Genomic DNA, 15,979 nt, shown 5'->3' on the forward strand with positions numbered 1-15,979 from the left:
GACTCTGACACCGTCAATGACAGTCGAGGAGCTCAACCCAACGACGAAGCACACGAATTCCAAGATGAACCAGCCGAAGAGCCAGCAGACGAACCCAGAGACAAACCTGTAGACGAATACACCTACAGAGGACCTCGTAGACGGCCCTATGCAAGAACTTGGAAAAGACGTTTCCAAAAACCCTACGGAGAACCTTCTGAAGAATTCAAAGAAGGATCTCCCAGAGAACCTGACGAAGATCCTCACGAGCCCTTCCATGGAGCAGGTTACGACTCATCTACTACTGCTTCTACTATTGATCCAGCCTCACTGCCTGAAGAGCAAGCACGAGATGTAGCCATCGGCGTCCGCTTTTACGACACCAGGGGCTTCTACAACCGAGTGGTCAAGGATGAAGGCGACTTCGCAATTGAAGCTCTCGTCGGCTCCTTCGATGCTGTCGAAAACGGCAGTAGGTTGGAATATGCCCGCCGACGCCGTATTGAGAACCGAAGAGATGGTGAGATGCTTCCAGACGACGTCAATCACAGAGGCTGCGGTCCGCAGACATCATTGCCGGCGAATAAGTTGGGGATTACAGAACGCATATCGATGGTGAGGATACGCTCTGCGTCGGTCGTGAGGGCTATAATCGAGTTTGGAGGGTACTCGAGGATGGCGTCGGACAAGTCGTTGGCTGGGAAACAGTTTCTTTTTCCCAGACCGTTCACTTCTTTCTTTTATTGTCAGAAAGATATGAAGAGGAGACTTTCTGTGCTCCAGCGGCGACTTGAAAAAACGGGATCTGGATCTGATAGATCTGAGACTGCAGCACCGCAGCCTGGCAAGGAAGTCAGTGACCGAGCTCTCAAGAAGCGCGCCGTGGAAGAACTGCAACTCTACATCGAGTTCGTCGATTCCTATATCATGCCTCTATGGAAGCAGTTCGACAAAGTCAGCGATAAAACCCCACGAGCCGTTTCTTATAGCGACATCCCTCTCCTTTTCAAAGCAGGAGAACTCGCATACGTTCGGCCACCAGTCGAAATCCGCAACAACCCCAACTCGGGCATCCAAACTGTTTTTAGGATGGTCTGCAGCACGCGCGACAGCTGCCGGAGCAAAGGAAACGTTTTCTGGTCCGTTTACTGCCTAGACTACCAGGATGGAAGCTACAGGGCTTTGCGGAGGAAGATTCAGTTTCCCCATTTCGACGGCCTCGCGAGTATTACCGAGCTGCCGTGCTACCCCCTGAAGTTCCACCCCGATTGCGAGAGCCTGTTGGCACATCGGATTGCCGAGGGCGAGAAGTTTAGGAAGTGCGTCGAGGTTGGCATTCGCGACATTTACTACTCTGGCTGGACCCTTGTGACGGGTACCTTGCCGAACTCATACGATGGTGGCAAGATTCCAGAGCCGGAACATGTTGAGAGCGAAGTCATCATCGACTTCAAAGAAGGGCTACGACACCTCCCTTCTGCATTCTTTGAAACTGGGGACGGACGGCTGGATGAGCATCCGTGTGAGGATGAGAAACCGTATGAGGCTGAGGCTGGGGATGCAGCAGATTGGCCAGAGTACAGAATCTGGCGAACACTCGGAGGCCGGGAACACCACGAGGGTCAGGAGAATCTTTTCTACAGAGAAGATGCGGTACATCGTAAGACCTGGCAAGAAATAGAGAAGCGAGACAAGTTTCTCACAAGCAACGGAAACAGCGCAGGCGCGGACTTCACAGGCCAAGATCTCGCCATCCTCCCAAAGCGCGTCCCGGGCTACGTCCTCCGCGAACGCAAATTCGCCATCCTCGACGTCATGAACTTTGAAACCAACCGCGCGACCGAAAAGGCCAGCCTAGACGTCGTTCAGATGCCCCCCGAGCATAAGCGCATCATCAAATCCGCCGTGGCAGCGCACTTCCAGAAGCGCCACCGCGAACGAAGCCACCGCACCACCAGCCACGGCGTCGACATCGTCCGTGGCAAAGGCAACGGCCTCATACTCCTCCTCCACGGCCCGCCAGGGACGGGCAAGACACTCACAGCGGAGGCGGTCGCTCTAGAGAACAAGAAGCCCCTGTTTCCCATTACGTGTGGAGATTTGGGGTTTACGCCGGACAAGGTGGAACAGTCGCTCAAGGATATCTTTCGGTACGCGCACCTGTGGGATTGTATCTTGTTGCTGGATGAGGCGGATGTGTTTTTGACCAGGAGAAATGTTACGGACATCCAGCGGAACGCGCTCGTCTCGGGTATGGCTTCGTGTTGCCTTTGCCCCCTGAATCTGTGCATGCTGACTGGTGGCTGATGGGATGTGATGACTTATAGTCTTTCTCAGAGTGTTGGAGTACTACAGCGGCATCCTCTTCTTGACAACGAACCGCGTCGGCGCAATCGATGAAGCATTCCGCTCTCGAATCCACATCAGTCTAAACTACAAGTACCTCGACTGCGAAGACACAATCGCCATTCTTGACACGCACCTCGGGCGTCTCCCTCGCCGCCACCCCAAGTCCGCCAACAATGGTAATAGCAATGACGCCGTTGGTGGTATTGTGTCAGAAGGAGGAGTAGAGGAACCCCGGATGATTGTGAGGGACCACGAAATCCGCTCTTACATTCGCCAAGAATGGCACAAGTACGCCAAAACACATAATCGAGAACGAGGGCCATGGAACGGACGCCAGATACGTAATGCAGTGCACGTCGCCACCTGTCTTGCCATATACGAGAGCCAACTCGACAACAGCCGCGGTGAGGGAGACGGTGATGGTGATGGAGGAGGAGGAGGGGGAGGTAGTGCAGATATCGTGGTGCTTACAGCAGATCACTTCCGAACAGTAGGCAAAACAACCGACGAATTCGACGATTACATGAAGCGAGTGCGTCGAGCGGATGCTGATACAATGGCGAGGATGGCTGGCGAGCGGGATGACTTTGACGATGACGAGGCATATGAGATGGCGCGCTTTGAGGGCTTCAACCCGTCTGGGCCCGCGGTTTATTATGACCAGCAACATCTTCACCGAAAGCATCCGTCTGCCGGCGGCGCTGCGGCTGGATTGCAGCAGCAAGGGGCGCGGTCTCGACGAGGAGAGATTAGACAGCCATCGCAGCGGATGTATTCTGGGGGCGCTGGTCGTGGTGCTCCGCAGCAGCAGAGGTCCTCACGGAGTTCGAGGGAGGAGTATCTTGATCACATGTATGAACCAACAGAGCGAGCTCGGGTGCAAACCGGTCGCTTTCAGAGCGAGAACAGGGCTCCAAGGGGTCTGAGGAGCAATAAAGGAGCAGAGGCAAAAAGCGTAAGTTCCCCATCTATAAGTGATTCCATGCCAACCACTGACAATGAGCAGCACAACGACGAAGGCGAGTATGGAGATGAGCCAGAACTAGAGCCAGAGCCAGGATACGGAGACGGAGATGAGCATGAAGACGAGCAGTGGCAGGAAGAAGCCGGTGCGTACAGGCACGAGTGCGATTCAAGGCAGGGCGGTTAACCAGAACCGGGGATATGCTTGGGGTCGTGGTGAGGGTACGGAATAGGTCCTCGTTTGAAGGGGTTACTTGGCCTTGGTGTTCTCTTGCTGTACCCTATGTGCAGTGCTTCCTGAGGTTTAACAAAAGCCTTGATGGATTGAAACCTGGCAGACTGATTCAACAATCGCGATTTGCTGAATGGATTTTGTGTCAGTTATAGATGTAAAGGAAGCCTGGAGCTATCGCAGGAGACGCGGAGGAGGGACATCTTTGTCTATATGTAAGCAGGTAGGTATGTAGGTATGGAGCTGCACTGAGTGTTGGAGGAGGTGGGCCTGATAGAAGCTGACAATCCATGAAGGTAGGCAGGCCTGACTATTAACACATATCGGCCAACCAGAGGAAACAGGTAGTAGATTCGCTGGAGAAATAGAAGCTTCCTCTTATATAGCGCGATTCTAAGTTCAGGATCAGTACATGTACCTTACATGTAGTTGAGGTCCAGCGGCAAGGTTCTGTTGCCGGATTAGGTAGCTCCTCTGATGGCGCTGGAGATAATTTGACTCGGGGGCTTGACAGGGCGCTACAACTGCCCAGGTGCGCTAAATTTGACAGCTCAGGGAGTCTGGTGCCACTGGAGAGGTACTCGAAGCCTGAGGCAGAAGCATCCATGAGTCAAACCAGCTTGGAAGCACTTCAACTCAGTCTCTCCTCTTCAGTCAGACCAAACAAACACCAGCTCTCAACTTGCAAAGTTTCCATTCCCTGTCGAGCTGCCCAAAGCAACCAAAATGGCACAGAGGCAGACGCCTGTGGAGCTTGTCAGATTCACCGGCTGGTACTCTGTACGACGCAGCCAGATTGGGTGAGCCAGGGGCCCGATTGCGATATCAGTGCTAACGAGCAAATGGCTACACTAAGCCGCGTCTGGAGGGTGCGGACGATTAACTTTTTCGTTATATGAGGCTGGCGCTGGCCGAGGCGGGAGGGACGCGATGACGGGCGGGCTGTTTTTGTCTTTTTTCTTCTTCTGATTCTGCTTCAGCTGGGCGAGGCAGAAGACCAAAGACTGGAAGACGAGAGCCGCGTGAAGCCTACAGGACGAGAGACTGGAGACATACAGACTGACAAGAGGAACTTCGATTTGGTCTGCCATCGCTATTTGCCAACAGCGGGAGGAGAGCGTCATTGGAAGAGGGGAGATTGATCCAGGACACCGAGACAAGAAAGAGATCAACGAAGACGAAGTACAGTACAACCAGGGCATGTCGAGCGGGACACAGCCGCGAACCCCATCCGCCATGTCGCCGCTGATTGATCGCTCTGCCGGCGGAAACGGCCCAGCCCCGGGATACAACACCACGAGCTCCGACTACGGCCACGGGAAAGATGCCTCCGTCACCAAGATCGCCGCCGATGTGGACATTGAGCGGGCGCCGTCGCACCTGCTGGCCGACGGCGATCCCGTCAAGGGCCTCGGCGACCTGGACGGCGACCTCGTCACCGCCACCGAGGAGCGCGACCTCAAGCGCGGGCTCAAGGAGCGGCACCTGTCCATGCTGGGCATCGCCGGCGCCATCGGCACGGGGCTGTTTCTGGGGCTCGGCGGCGCGGTGCAGACGGGCGGACCGTTGGGAGCGCTGCTGGGCTACGGCACCGTCGGGCTGGTCGTCAGCGCCGTGCAGTTTGCGCTGGGCGAGGTGTCGGCGCTTTTCCCAGTGAGTTTCGCAAGATACGCTCCGTGATAGACGTGTCGTACTTATGTTTGCCGTGGTGATAGGTGACGGGCTCGTTCGTGCGGCACGCCGAGGTGCTGGTCGACCCGGCGCTGGGCTTCGCCGTCGGCTGGAACCTGGTCTACGGCAACCTGCTGTCCATCCCGAGCGAGATCACGGCCATCTGCGTGCTGTTCGCCTACTGGCTGCCGGACCTCAACCCGAGCGTGTGGATCATCGTCTTCATCCTGCTGACGGCCGCCGTGGGCTTCTCGGGCGTGCGCTATTTCGGCGAGATCGAGGCCTTGTTCGCGACGCTCAAGATCCTCATGGTCGTCTTCCTCATCATCTTCGGGCTCGTCATCGACCTGGGCGGCATCCCGGGCGTCGCGCCGACCTACTTTCGCTTCTGGAAGCACCCGGGCCCCTTTGTCGAGTACATCGCGACGGGCAACTGGGGCCGCTTCCTGGGCTACTGGAGCGTCATGACCGGCGCCGTCTTCTCCTTTGCGGGCGTCGAGTCGCTGGCCATGGCGGGCGCCGAGACGGCGAACCCGCGCAGGGCCATCCCCCGGGCGTGCCGCAACGTCTTTGTCCGCATCATCCTCTTCTACATGCTGGCCATCCTCATCGTCGGCATGATTGTCAGCTCCGACGACGAGCGGCTCAGCGACGAGTCGGGCACCGCCGCGCAGAGCCCCTTTGTCATTGCCGTGTCCGCCGCGGGCTACCCGGCCGTGCCGTCCGTCATCAACGCCATCGTCATCACGTCCGCGTGGTCGTCGTCCAACCAGGCGCTGCTGTCCGGCACCCGCGTCCTCTACGGCCTGGCCCTCAAGCGGCAGGCGCCCAAGATCTTCCTGCGCACGACGTCGTGGGGCGTGCCGTACGTGGCCGTCAGCCTCTTCATCGTCTTCTCGTTCCTGGCCTTTATGAGCCTGAGCGGCGGCGCGCTGACCGTCTTTTTCTGGCTCATGGACCTGGTGGGCGCGGGCGTCCTGGTGAGCTGGATCTGCATCGTGCTCAACCACGTGCGGCTGCGGATGGCGCTCAAGGTGCAGGGCATTCCGTACCAGCGGCTGCCCTGGCACAACAGCTGGACCTGTAGGCTTACTCTCCATCTATCCCTACCTACCCATCTCACGACGAGAAAATGTGTACTGACGAGCATGATTAGTGTACAGCTCTGCCGCGGCGCTCTTCATGTGCACCATCATTCTCCTCACCAACGGCTTCTACGTTTTCACAAAGGGCAACTGGAGTGCCAGCGGCTTTGTGTCCTCCTATTTGTATGTGGACCCCTGACTTTTCAAAACCGTTATTTTGTTTTAGCTGACAAGTGAGGGACAGGGACATTCCGCTGGTGCTGGCGGCGTATCTGATATGGAAGTACGTCAAAAAGACCAAGATTGTCGCGCTCAAGGAGATTCCGCTGGAGGAGGCGCTGCTGCAGGCCGAGCTCAAGGATGCGCTTGACCAGTCATGATTCGTGTTTGATACGCCATGTTTGCTTTTTACGAGTCCTTAGAAGGGGGTGCTTCAACAACACGTGGTATAATGCTTCAACGAATAATTACTAGATATAGAGACATAGATAGATCTATGTATGCGTCTACATCCACGCCCTTTTCATTCTACATCCAACGTCATGACTCATAACTCGTGCGTATACATATCCCTCACCACCCAAGCTTTCACACCGTATCGCTCCCCTCATCATCATCATCCTGCATGAACTCGTCCTCCCCCATCGCCGTAAGTGTATTCTCCAACACCATCCTACACCTCTCCCTGTACTCGAGCGCAAGCCGCTGATTCGGCGAGAGCAGCGCCGCGTCCTCGCCCACGACCTCCATGTCCGTCTCGTTGAGCCGCTCCAGCTCCTGCAGGACCTTGTGCTGGATAATGGCGACCGTCTGCTCCAGGAAATCGCGGCACTCGTCGTTGACCCGTCCGGAAAAGAACTTTTCCTGGCGCTGCCGCACGGCCTCCTCCTCGGACGGAAAGGTGTTCTTGTCGAGCGGGATGAGCTTGATGAGCGGCACGGACGAGTGCTGCAGCAGGGTGAGGAAGATGTCCCAGACCATGTCGTGCTGGACGTGCGTGAAGGCGCCGAGGAGGCCCGGCGGGAAGACGGCGAGCGTCTGCTTGGAGGCGGCGAGGAGGGAGGACGGGTGGGAGATGGGGCGGAGGGAGATGAGGTATTCGTCGGGCGAGGTGCTTCCCGGCTGAGATGGCGACGAGGGCGAAGGCTGAGACGGCGCTGTGCGCTTGCGGACGTGGATGTAGTCGTTGTGCAGGGACTCCGTGATGGGGAGCATGAAGCCGTAGCCCAGGAGCAGCTCGGCGTTGGTCTTGGGGCTGTAGTTGTTGAAGATTTGCTCTCCTGGCTTGTGTTCCCTGCCGACCTTGAGCTGGACGGCTGATGCCTCGCCTCCTCCGGCTGAAGCGTCACCGGGAGCAGTGACGTCCCAGCGCACGTGGACCGTCATGTCGTGGTTCCCAATGTCGAACAGCGGCAGCAGCACGGAAAAGTCGTTGACGGACACCCCCGGCGGGAGAGCCTGCTGCTGCTCCCGCGACAGCACGAGGGACGGCCTGAAGGAGCGGCTGGAGAAGACGCAGTAGGCCCACTGGTACAGCTCGCGGGTGAGCAGGTTGCTGAAGTCGTCCTCGGCGTCCTCGTTGGACGCGAGCAGCAGCTTCTGCGCGTCGCGGAACTCGCGCCCCAGGTCCTCGCGGATCTTGTCCAGGCCGATCTCGACGTTTGTGCCCTCGAGCAGCTCGGCCTCCTCCTCGGGCCACAGCGGCGGCAGGGCCCAGTCGTCGACGTCCTCGGGCTGCGGCAGGGCCTGGATGTACGGGTACCAGAAGGACTCGGGCCCGCGGAGGAGCTCCTTGACGAGGAGGAGGCGGCCGACGACGTGGGGCGGGGCCCTGGCGAGGAAGGACTTGGGGAAGGCGGGCGCGGGGTGGATGGCGTTGAGGTAGGACAGGGAGAGGTGCGTCGGGAGGCTGACGATGGGCTCGTAAGGGGGGATGGGGGAGGGTGAGAAGGGATGGACGCGGAAGGAGAGGCCGGTGGTTGGGTCGTCGTAGATCTGGACCGAGGGGTGGAGGGTGGCGGCGTTGGAGGAGGCCCAGGAGAGGAGGAGGGCGATGCGGTCGTCGGAGGCCATGGTGTTGAGGGGGTTGATGGTGATGGTGATGATGTTTTTTTTTTTGTTTGTTTGTTCTTATCTCATGGGGGTGAGTGAGACGAGGCGAGTATAGGTGAGGCCGGGTGAGATGAGATGAGATTAGGTAAGACGAGGTGAGAGGCGAGTTGACGTTGAGTGACCAAGGCTGAGGGTGAGCGAGGCGAGGCTATCACGAACGGCCCGATGTCTCCAAACTCCTTTTCCACTCAACCACAGCCTGCCTACTTCAGGCCTAGCAACAGGGATAGAAAGACGAGGCTGAGATGAAGTCACCAACAGCGCGCAAAGACAAGATGCTCCGCCAATGACACGGCAGACGACGCGCAAATCCGTTGCATATGCGGTTGTTTGATTTTCCAGAAAGGAACCGTTGCGCATCAAATTTTCTCCCCGCACTAACAATACTCCTGGGAGCTGAGAGGCATGTTCATGTGTGTTAGTGCGGTACTTGTATTTAGCGTGGCTTCATAGTGGGCGTAGAAGAGACGGCTTAGCAGGTGGTGAGCTGAGACGCAATTGGCGAGGCGTCATGTTTCTGTCTTTGTCCTCTTGGACAAAGTACTTTGTGTGCGAGGCTGGTTCGAGTTGGTGACATTCGCATCTCCGACTTGGACACTACACAGTAAGGTGTCCATTATGGCACAGATTGAAATGATAAAGAGAGTCTGGCTTGGATGTCGTTACCAAAGACGCCCAGCAAGAAGACAAAAAAGAGCGAGACTAATACTATAAACCACATTTGCTCCATGAGCCTCAGACCCGCCAAGTTCACATCACATACCCATCGTCCTATCACATGTCACATCTCACATATACGAGTACTATGTACTGACCGAGCTTACAGGGCCAATATTCTCACAGAGATTAGACAGATCCAAGGGCGTAGATGGTATTTACAATCGCGGCAGCAGAGGTGGGTAAACAGACAGTATCACAGTACCATCCCAAAATGGCAAATGGTGTCTCTGTTGCCGGAAAACGGCAAACGGTGTCCAGGCGCAATGACAGCAAAAACCCTCCCAATGGATCTGGAAAAAAAATCTCTTTTCTTCAAGTGGGCTCTTTTTGGGGTTCTAATTCCATCTGATTCGTCCTTGTTCTTCTTATCTTGACATGACTTCATTTCGACAAAGTACGCAGACACACACACATCACCTCTTGTCTGTAACCCGCTCACGGAATTGGGTTCAATTAATCATCAAACGGGAGTCCGAATATACGAGTCGAAAGAATGATGGCTAAGCCGTAATTAAGAAGCGAGAACGCAAAGGAAGGATCCGAACTTGATGACGCCTTTTTTTTTTGTCGTCTTATTCCGGTGTTTTGCGGATATCCGTTTGGAGTAATCCTGAAGTCCTCGTGTGAAAGGCCATGTATGTACTTCCCACACGGGATAGAGGTGTTCTGGTATACGAGTACGAAAGTACAAAGGCAGGGAAAAAGATGACCATCAGAAAAGAGCTGTAGGAAAACCCACAAAGCAGCCCTCCCCACAGTGGCACTCAACAAGTAAGGAAGAGAAGAATCTACGAGTAATCCGTAGAAATCCATCCTCTCCTACAATCTGTCACAAGTAACAAATCTATGAACTAGTAGATGGAAAACATGGGAAACTATCCCCGTCTCCAGCCAGCACGCCAAGCCCGTCAACAAAAACTAAGAAAAACGCGGCTCAAAGCTTTGTGCAGCAGCTTATTTCAGCCGTTCGACAAGCTTTCAGGCCGAAACGGGTGGAGCCGAGAGCCGAATGCAAGTAGACTTGTCTTGATAAAGTCCGAAAAGACCGGCGATATGATAGAGATTCGAGGGAGAACAAGATGACTCACGGAGAGAAAAGGGTAAAAAAGACTAGGATTGGATTGAAGGAAGCGAATGCGAAGCACGTGGTGAGGGTATCGCGATGGAGCATGTAGTATAATGAATGGGTGGGTAGTTTCACAGTGCTTGGAGTCTCATCGGTGCTCGTCTCCCCAAAGCGAAATCCAGAGACTCAGAACATAGAATCGCATCTCCAACAACCTCAAAAGGCAGAAAGAATTGGCGGAAAACCCTCCAGATATAGCCACAACATCACCATCCATCAACTCCAACACAACCTCCAAGTCGCAAAAACTCTCCCCCCTAAAGCACCCTATCTCAGCCCTCTTCCAAGACGCAACGCCAAAGGCAACTATTTGCTATTACTACTACTACTACTACTGCCGTACACTCTCTCGCCCACCACCCACCTACTTCCCCATCAGTCCTAGCCCTCCACCTCCTCGCAAATAGATCCTCACCCAAACCCCTGTGGAGCCGCAGCCCGGCATCCCATCTTTGCAACTTCTGATTGGCCTCCTGGCGGGGCTTCGGTATCGTGAAGCCGGGCTTGTGGTTTTAAGCATATCTTGATCCGTAGGGGGGGGGCGCCCTTCCTAGTACTATTATTGATGATGGTCTACAGCCCACCACCAGTCCCCCATTTCCAATCTTTTCTTTCACGAGTACACGCCCCCCCAGCTGTCATGGATGCTCTTATGGAGCCCTTACCGAGTCGATTTCCAATCGGAAATGGCTTCCTCAGTATATACGTGCAGGGTCGTCTCGGAGCTTACAAATTCTACGGCTCTTGAGATCCGAAGATTTCTGTCGATTGAGTGATGTCTTTAATGATGCTTGGCTTGTTCCATTCGCGCTGCTTAAAGGGCTCGTACCCTCTTGTTTGAGCTTGTTTGCCATTCTTCATGCTTGTTGCTTGTTGACGACCTATATATACCTGCTTTCAAGGAGCATCGTCTGTTGACTACGGTCTCGATTCATATCTGCTTGTATATATAGTCATCATCCTTATATATAAGTGTTCTTGAAGGAATCGCGAATCGTACTCATTATCCCGGAGTCATCTCGAATCCATATATTCAACCTCGAAAGCCATCTCGAATCCGTATATCAAACCTCGAGTCGAAGCAACAATCAAACGCTGAACCAAAATCAATATCAGCCATCACCAACAACTCGACATCATCAACTCCCAGACATCGCCAGCAACTCGACACCATACGACATCGGCCTCAGGCCACCCCCCCTATCCAACATGACCGTCTCAACAGTCTCCCACAACCTCCCCCCTCCAACGACAGACCCCGAAAAAGAAGCAAACCTCCCCTCCTCCTCCGCCTCCGACGAAGACTCCCCCCGACCCTCAACGCCGCCCACGCCCCCCTTCAATGAAGAAGCGCAAGAATCACCAGCAGAACCAGCCGCCGCCCGCCGCGACGTCCGCGGCTTCCGCTGGCTCCTCATCTGCGTCGCCCTCTACATCTCCATCTTCATCTACGGCCTCGACACCACCATCGCGGCCGACGTCCAGGGCTCCGTCGTCGAGGCATTTGGCCACGTCGAGCAGCTGGCCTGGATCGGCGCCGGCTTCCCCCTGGGCTCCGTCTCCGTCATCCTGCTCTACGGCGTGCTCTACGCAAACTTCAACATGAAATGGGTCTTCGCCGCCTCCATGGTCCTCTTCGAGGTCGGCTCCGCGGTCTGCGGCGCCGCGCCCACGATGACGGCCCTCATCGTCGGCCGCGTCATCGCCGGCTCCGGCGGCAGCGGCGTCTTCATGGGCTGCCTCAACTACTTCACCGCCCTGACGACCCCCCGCGAGCGCGGCGTCTACATCACCGGCACGGGCTTCTGCTGGGGCATCGGCGCCGTCCTGGGCCCCGTCATCGGCGGCTCCTTTGTCGAGTCGAGCGCGACCTGGCGCTGGGCCTTTTACATCAACCTCATCGTCGGCGGCGCCTTCGCCCCCGTCTACGTCTTTGGCCTTCCCGCCGTCCACCCCGTCGTCGGCGTGCCCGTCCTCGAGCGCATCAGGAGGATTGACTTCCTCGGCGTGCTGCTCGGCATCGGCACCTGGGTCTCCTTCTGCATGGCCTTCACCATGGCCGGTGGCCAGTGGGCCTGGGGCGACGGCCGCACCATCGGCACCATCGTCGCCTTCGCCGTCGTCGTCACCTGCTACGCCCTCCAGCAGGGCCTCTGCATCCTCACGACGCCCGAGATGCGCTCGTTCCCCGTGCCCCTGCTGCGCTCCCGCTCCCAGGTCCTGCTCTACGTCGCCACCTCGTCCAACGTCACCTCCCTCTTCGTCATCGTCTACTTCATCCCCATCTACTTCCAGTTCGTCCACGGCGACTCCGCCATCGAGGCCGCCGTCCGCCTGCTGCCCTTCGTCGTCCTCACCGTCAGCCTCAACCTCGCCGCCGGCCACCTGCTCGCCCGCATCCGCTACTACATGCCCCTCTTCGCCGTCGCCGGCTTCTTCATCACCCTCGGCGGCAGCCTCCTCACCGCCTACCTCGGCCCGGACACCCCCGTCTCCTACATCTACGGCTTCACCGTCCTCACCGCCGTCGGCACCGGCCTCACCCTCCAGATCGGCTACGCCGTCGCCTCCCTCAAGGTCCCCGACCACCGCGCCGGCGACGCCCTCGCCCTGCAGAACGTCTCCCAGATCGGCGCCACCGTCATCGCCCTCGTCATCGCCGGCCAGGTCTTCCAGTCCGAGGCCACCAAGAACCTCTCCGCCGCGCTGGCCGACACCGACTTCTCCGCCGCGGACATCCAGAGCGCCATCGCCGGCGCCCAGAGCCGCATCTTTGAGGAGATTACGGGCAGTCTCAGGGACGCGGCCATCCTGGCCATCACAGACGCCATGAAAAAGGCCTTTATCCTCGTTTGCGTCGGCGGTGGCGTTCATCTCATTGCTGCGCTGCTGATGAAGCGCGAGAAGCTGTTTGGCGAGATTGTCGTTGGTGCTGCGTAAGGGGGGGGGGGATACAGCAAAATGAACAAAAAAAGAAGACAGCATGAGCTGTTATGAGGATTCATGTCAATAATGTCCAGACTTTTGTCGCGAGATGGGTTTCAGTTTGCCTTTTATTGTCCCCTCTCCTCGTGTTTTCTTTCACATATACTGCATGACGGAGGCTGGTTGGTGACAGTCTCTCTTTTGGACTCCTCTCCCTTTCTTTTCGTGATTCTCTCCTTTATTCCTCGTCTTTGGCATATCCACATTTTGTTTCTTACTTTATTTTGAGATAGACGGTATGAGAGACGTTTGATTGTAGAGTCAGCACGGGCAAAAGAAGAGAAGGTTTTGGATTTTCTGTCCGATAATAAGGTTGTAATTAGACTCTAGCATAGCATTGCATACCTCTTCAAAGAGCCCCCCCAACAAAACACCAACAAGAATACAGCACACTATCTGTTGCACGCAAAAACCCAAAATCCTTCCAATGTTGTTCGAAAACCCCACCCCCCTATGTAAAGCACGGCGGCACCCGGTGGCGACTGATAATCATCCCGTAAAGCGTAAACGGGTCCACCGACTCGCGAAGGTCCTGCTGCGTCCACGCGTCCGGAATCATCCTGTTGACCAGCGCCATGGACCCCAGCGGCCGCCGCGCCAGCGACCCCTTGAGCACGCGCAGCATGTCCCTGCGGTGCTCCTCCGACCGCGCCTCGAGCGCGATGACGAACAGCGGCCACGGCCGCTCGCAGTACTCGAGCCGGTTGAGCGTCTCGTACGCCTGGTCGACCGCCTGCAGCACGCACTTTGCGCTCTCGGGCTCGCCCTTGGCCATGCGCAGCAGGTAGATGATGGCGGCCTGGCGGTAGAGCTCAGCGACGGTGGTCTCCTGCGTCGATTCGGGGCTGTCGAACGGGGCGACGGAGGACTGCCGCTGCTGCAGGTATTTCAGGCGGATCTCTAAGGAGCGGACCAGCTTGAGGTGCGATTCGGATTGGTAATCAGGGTCGCCGGGCTCGTGGACGGCGTCGATGGTTTGGCAGAGGAGGTCAAGGAGCTCCAGGGAGCAGCCCAGGATGGGGGCAATCTGTGCAACTGAGTCAGTATGGCAACTCTCGTCCTGCCTGACTTGGACAGAAGAAGGGAGAGGGAATGAGAATAGAACGCACAACTTGTCTCTCGGGCGAAAACACCGCCTTGGACAGCACCTTTCTCTGCGACGCCAGCTGGATCTGATCCTTGTTCTTCTCGCGCCAGTGCCGAATACTAAACTTGTACATGACGTCGTGGTAAAAGATCCAGTCAATGATGAGCGCCTCGTCGCCAAAAAACGTGTCGTCCGTCTTGGTCACAAGATTGACGATCCGTTTTGTGCCGCAGAAGAAGATGGACCAGCTGAGATCCGACGTCTCAAAGTTGAGCGTCTATGTCCAGTTGATGGTGTCAGTGCCATTGAGCGGTGAAACCTCGTTCTCTTTCGTGATGAACAAACCTCAAAAATGTTCAGCAGCATGCTTGCCGCCATCAACTGCATGCACTCCGAGGGAGCCGCCGTCTCAATGGCCGTCTGCAGGGCCCGGATCGCCCTCGTCTGGTGCATCACGGCCGTCTTGTCCATGGCCAGGTGCTGGTACGACAGCGCGCTGATGGCGTATCTCGACGCCAGAGACGGAAGGGTCTCGTCCTGGAACGACATCCTGACCAGCAGTCCGTAGAGGTCGTCGCAGCTCTGGCTGGACGACACCAGCCGGGCCACCGGACTCCAAGCTGCAGCACAGTTCCATGGTCAGCACTCATTCATCTTATTTCCCGCCCTTCATCTGGGGGAAGCAGAAGGGTTAGCAGCAGTAGCAGCAGCAGCCTTACTGTGTGAAGCGAGGAAGGGATCCAGTCTCGCCATGTTGAAATGCGGCTGTCGCGTAAACCACACCTCTCCAAACGTCGTGGCATCATATCGACTCAGCGCTGCTTCAACGTCAGCCACACGTCTTCCACTCACAACACACACACACACTCTCTCATACCCTGCTCCTGCGACGCCTTCACGTCCTCGCTCGTCGCATTGATGAAACTGGCATCGCCGGTCCGGATGGGAATGATATAGTGCTCCTTGCGTGCCGACGCGGACCGTCTCTGGTCGCCCTTGCGCGGCCACGACAGCTTCAGCCCGTAGCCCAGGCACTGGCGACCCTTTTTCAGGCAGTTCCGGCAGTGCGGCAGTGTCTTGTCGCAGGCAATCTTTTGCTCTGCATGCTCCGAACCGCAAGCAATGGGTCAGTGATTAGCGGGTTACAACAACTCAAGAGCACTTGGAGAGGGCGGGTCTGCCTACGGCGACAGTTCCAACAGCGTTTCTGTGTCTGGCCCTTGTTTTCGCTCATGGCAAGAGACGAATGTTTTATGAGATGGATTCGGCTGCTATGGATTTATAACTGCGGAATCGATGGCAATTGTGAGATGAAGTGAGAGTGAGGTGAGTTGAAGTCGCAGAGTTCAAGCTGGGCGCTAAGTAAAGCCAGGCATGTCTTCGAATCCAGATAGGGAGAAGTGCAGCACAGCACAGCTAATAGGACAAGACCCTGGATGGTCGCGTATGGATACACTACATATGTCAGCACATCCAGACTCAAGCCCGGGAATAGCAAAGCTGGAGAGGCGTTAATAAGCAGCTTGTCGTTGACAGCCTGGCAGATGCTGGACGCCATTTGCCGCCTCGTAATTCGTATTGGGGGTTTCGCCGTTGCCCTGCCTGCCCCCCCCCCCCCTTTTAGCTGCCAGCTCGGCTACCGCTCAGTCTGAGCCGTGCTAACGAGCAAT

General features: G+C 56.5%; 5 protein-coding genes across 5 annotated transcripts; 3 read left to right on the forward strand and 2 right to left on the reverse strand.

Moving 5' to 3' along the window:
- Positions 1-16: 16 nt before the first annotated feature.
- BBK36DRAFT_1171817 (P-loop containing nucleoside triphosphate hydrolase protein) lies at positions 17-3,374 on the forward strand (the record flags this gene model as incomplete). Its single annotated transcript, XM_024895627.1, has 7 exons — positions 17-108; positions 366-451; positions 497-2,230; positions 2,307-2,504; positions 2,547-2,732; positions 2,784-2,964; positions 3,335-3,374. The coding sequence occupies 7 exons, from the start codon at positions 17-19 to the stop codon at positions 3,372-3,374; spliced, it is 2,517 nt and encodes an 838-aa protein (XP_024746332.1).
- An 875-nt stretch (positions 3,375-4,249) lies between these two features.
- On the forward strand, positions 4,250-6,659 carry BBK36DRAFT_1171818 (amino acid transporter; the record flags this gene model as incomplete). The annotated part of the gene is made up of 6 exons (XM_024895628.1): positions 4,250-4,303; position 4,392; positions 4,848-5,176; positions 5,239-6,277; positions 6,351-6,462; positions 6,524-6,659. 6 exons carry the CDS (start codon positions 4,250-4,252, stop codon positions 6,657-6,659), a joined length of 1,671 nt encoding a protein of 556 aa, XP_024746333.1.
- Positions 6,660-6,867: 208 nt separating this feature from the next.
- Positions 6,868-8,352, reverse strand: BBK36DRAFT_1171820 (SET domain-containing protein; the record flags this gene model as incomplete). The annotated part of the gene is made up of 2 exons (XM_024895629.1): positions 6,868-7,401; positions 7,453-8,352. The coding sequence occupies 2 exons, from the start codon at positions 8,350-8,352 to the stop codon at positions 6,868-6,870; spliced, it is 1,434 nt and encodes a 477-aa protein (XP_024746334.1).
- Positions 8,353-10,294: 1,942 nt separating this feature from the next.
- On the forward strand, positions 10,295-13,177 carry BBK36DRAFT_1171821 (MFS general substrate transporter; the record flags this gene model as incomplete). The annotated part of the gene is made up of 2 exons (XM_024895630.1): positions 10,295-10,298; positions 11,493-13,177. 2 exons carry the CDS (start codon positions 10,295-10,297, stop codon positions 13,175-13,177), a joined length of 1,689 nt encoding a protein of 562 aa, XP_024746335.1.
- Positions 13,178-13,673: 496 nt separating this feature from the next.
- On the reverse strand, positions 13,674-15,543 carry BBK36DRAFT_1171822 (hypothetical protein; the record flags this gene model as incomplete). The annotated part of the gene is made up of 6 exons (XM_024895631.1): positions 13,674-14,249; positions 14,332-14,586; positions 14,655-14,929; positions 15,029-15,127; positions 15,187-15,408; positions 15,495-15,543. The coding sequence occupies 6 exons, from the start codon at positions 15,541-15,543 to the stop codon at positions 13,674-13,676; spliced, it is 1,476 nt and encodes a 491-aa protein (XP_024746336.1).
- Positions 15,544-15,979: the final 436 nt, after the last annotated feature.

The sequence above is a fragment of the Trichoderma citrinoviride genome (genome assembly GCF_003025115.1).
Source record: "Trichoderma citrinoviride strain TUCIM 6016 unplaced genomic scaffold BBK36scaffold_14, whole genome shotgun sequence".
Classification (NCBI taxonomy): Eukaryota; Fungi; Ascomycota; class Sordariomycetes; order Hypocreales; family Hypocreaceae; genus Trichoderma; species Trichoderma citrinoviride.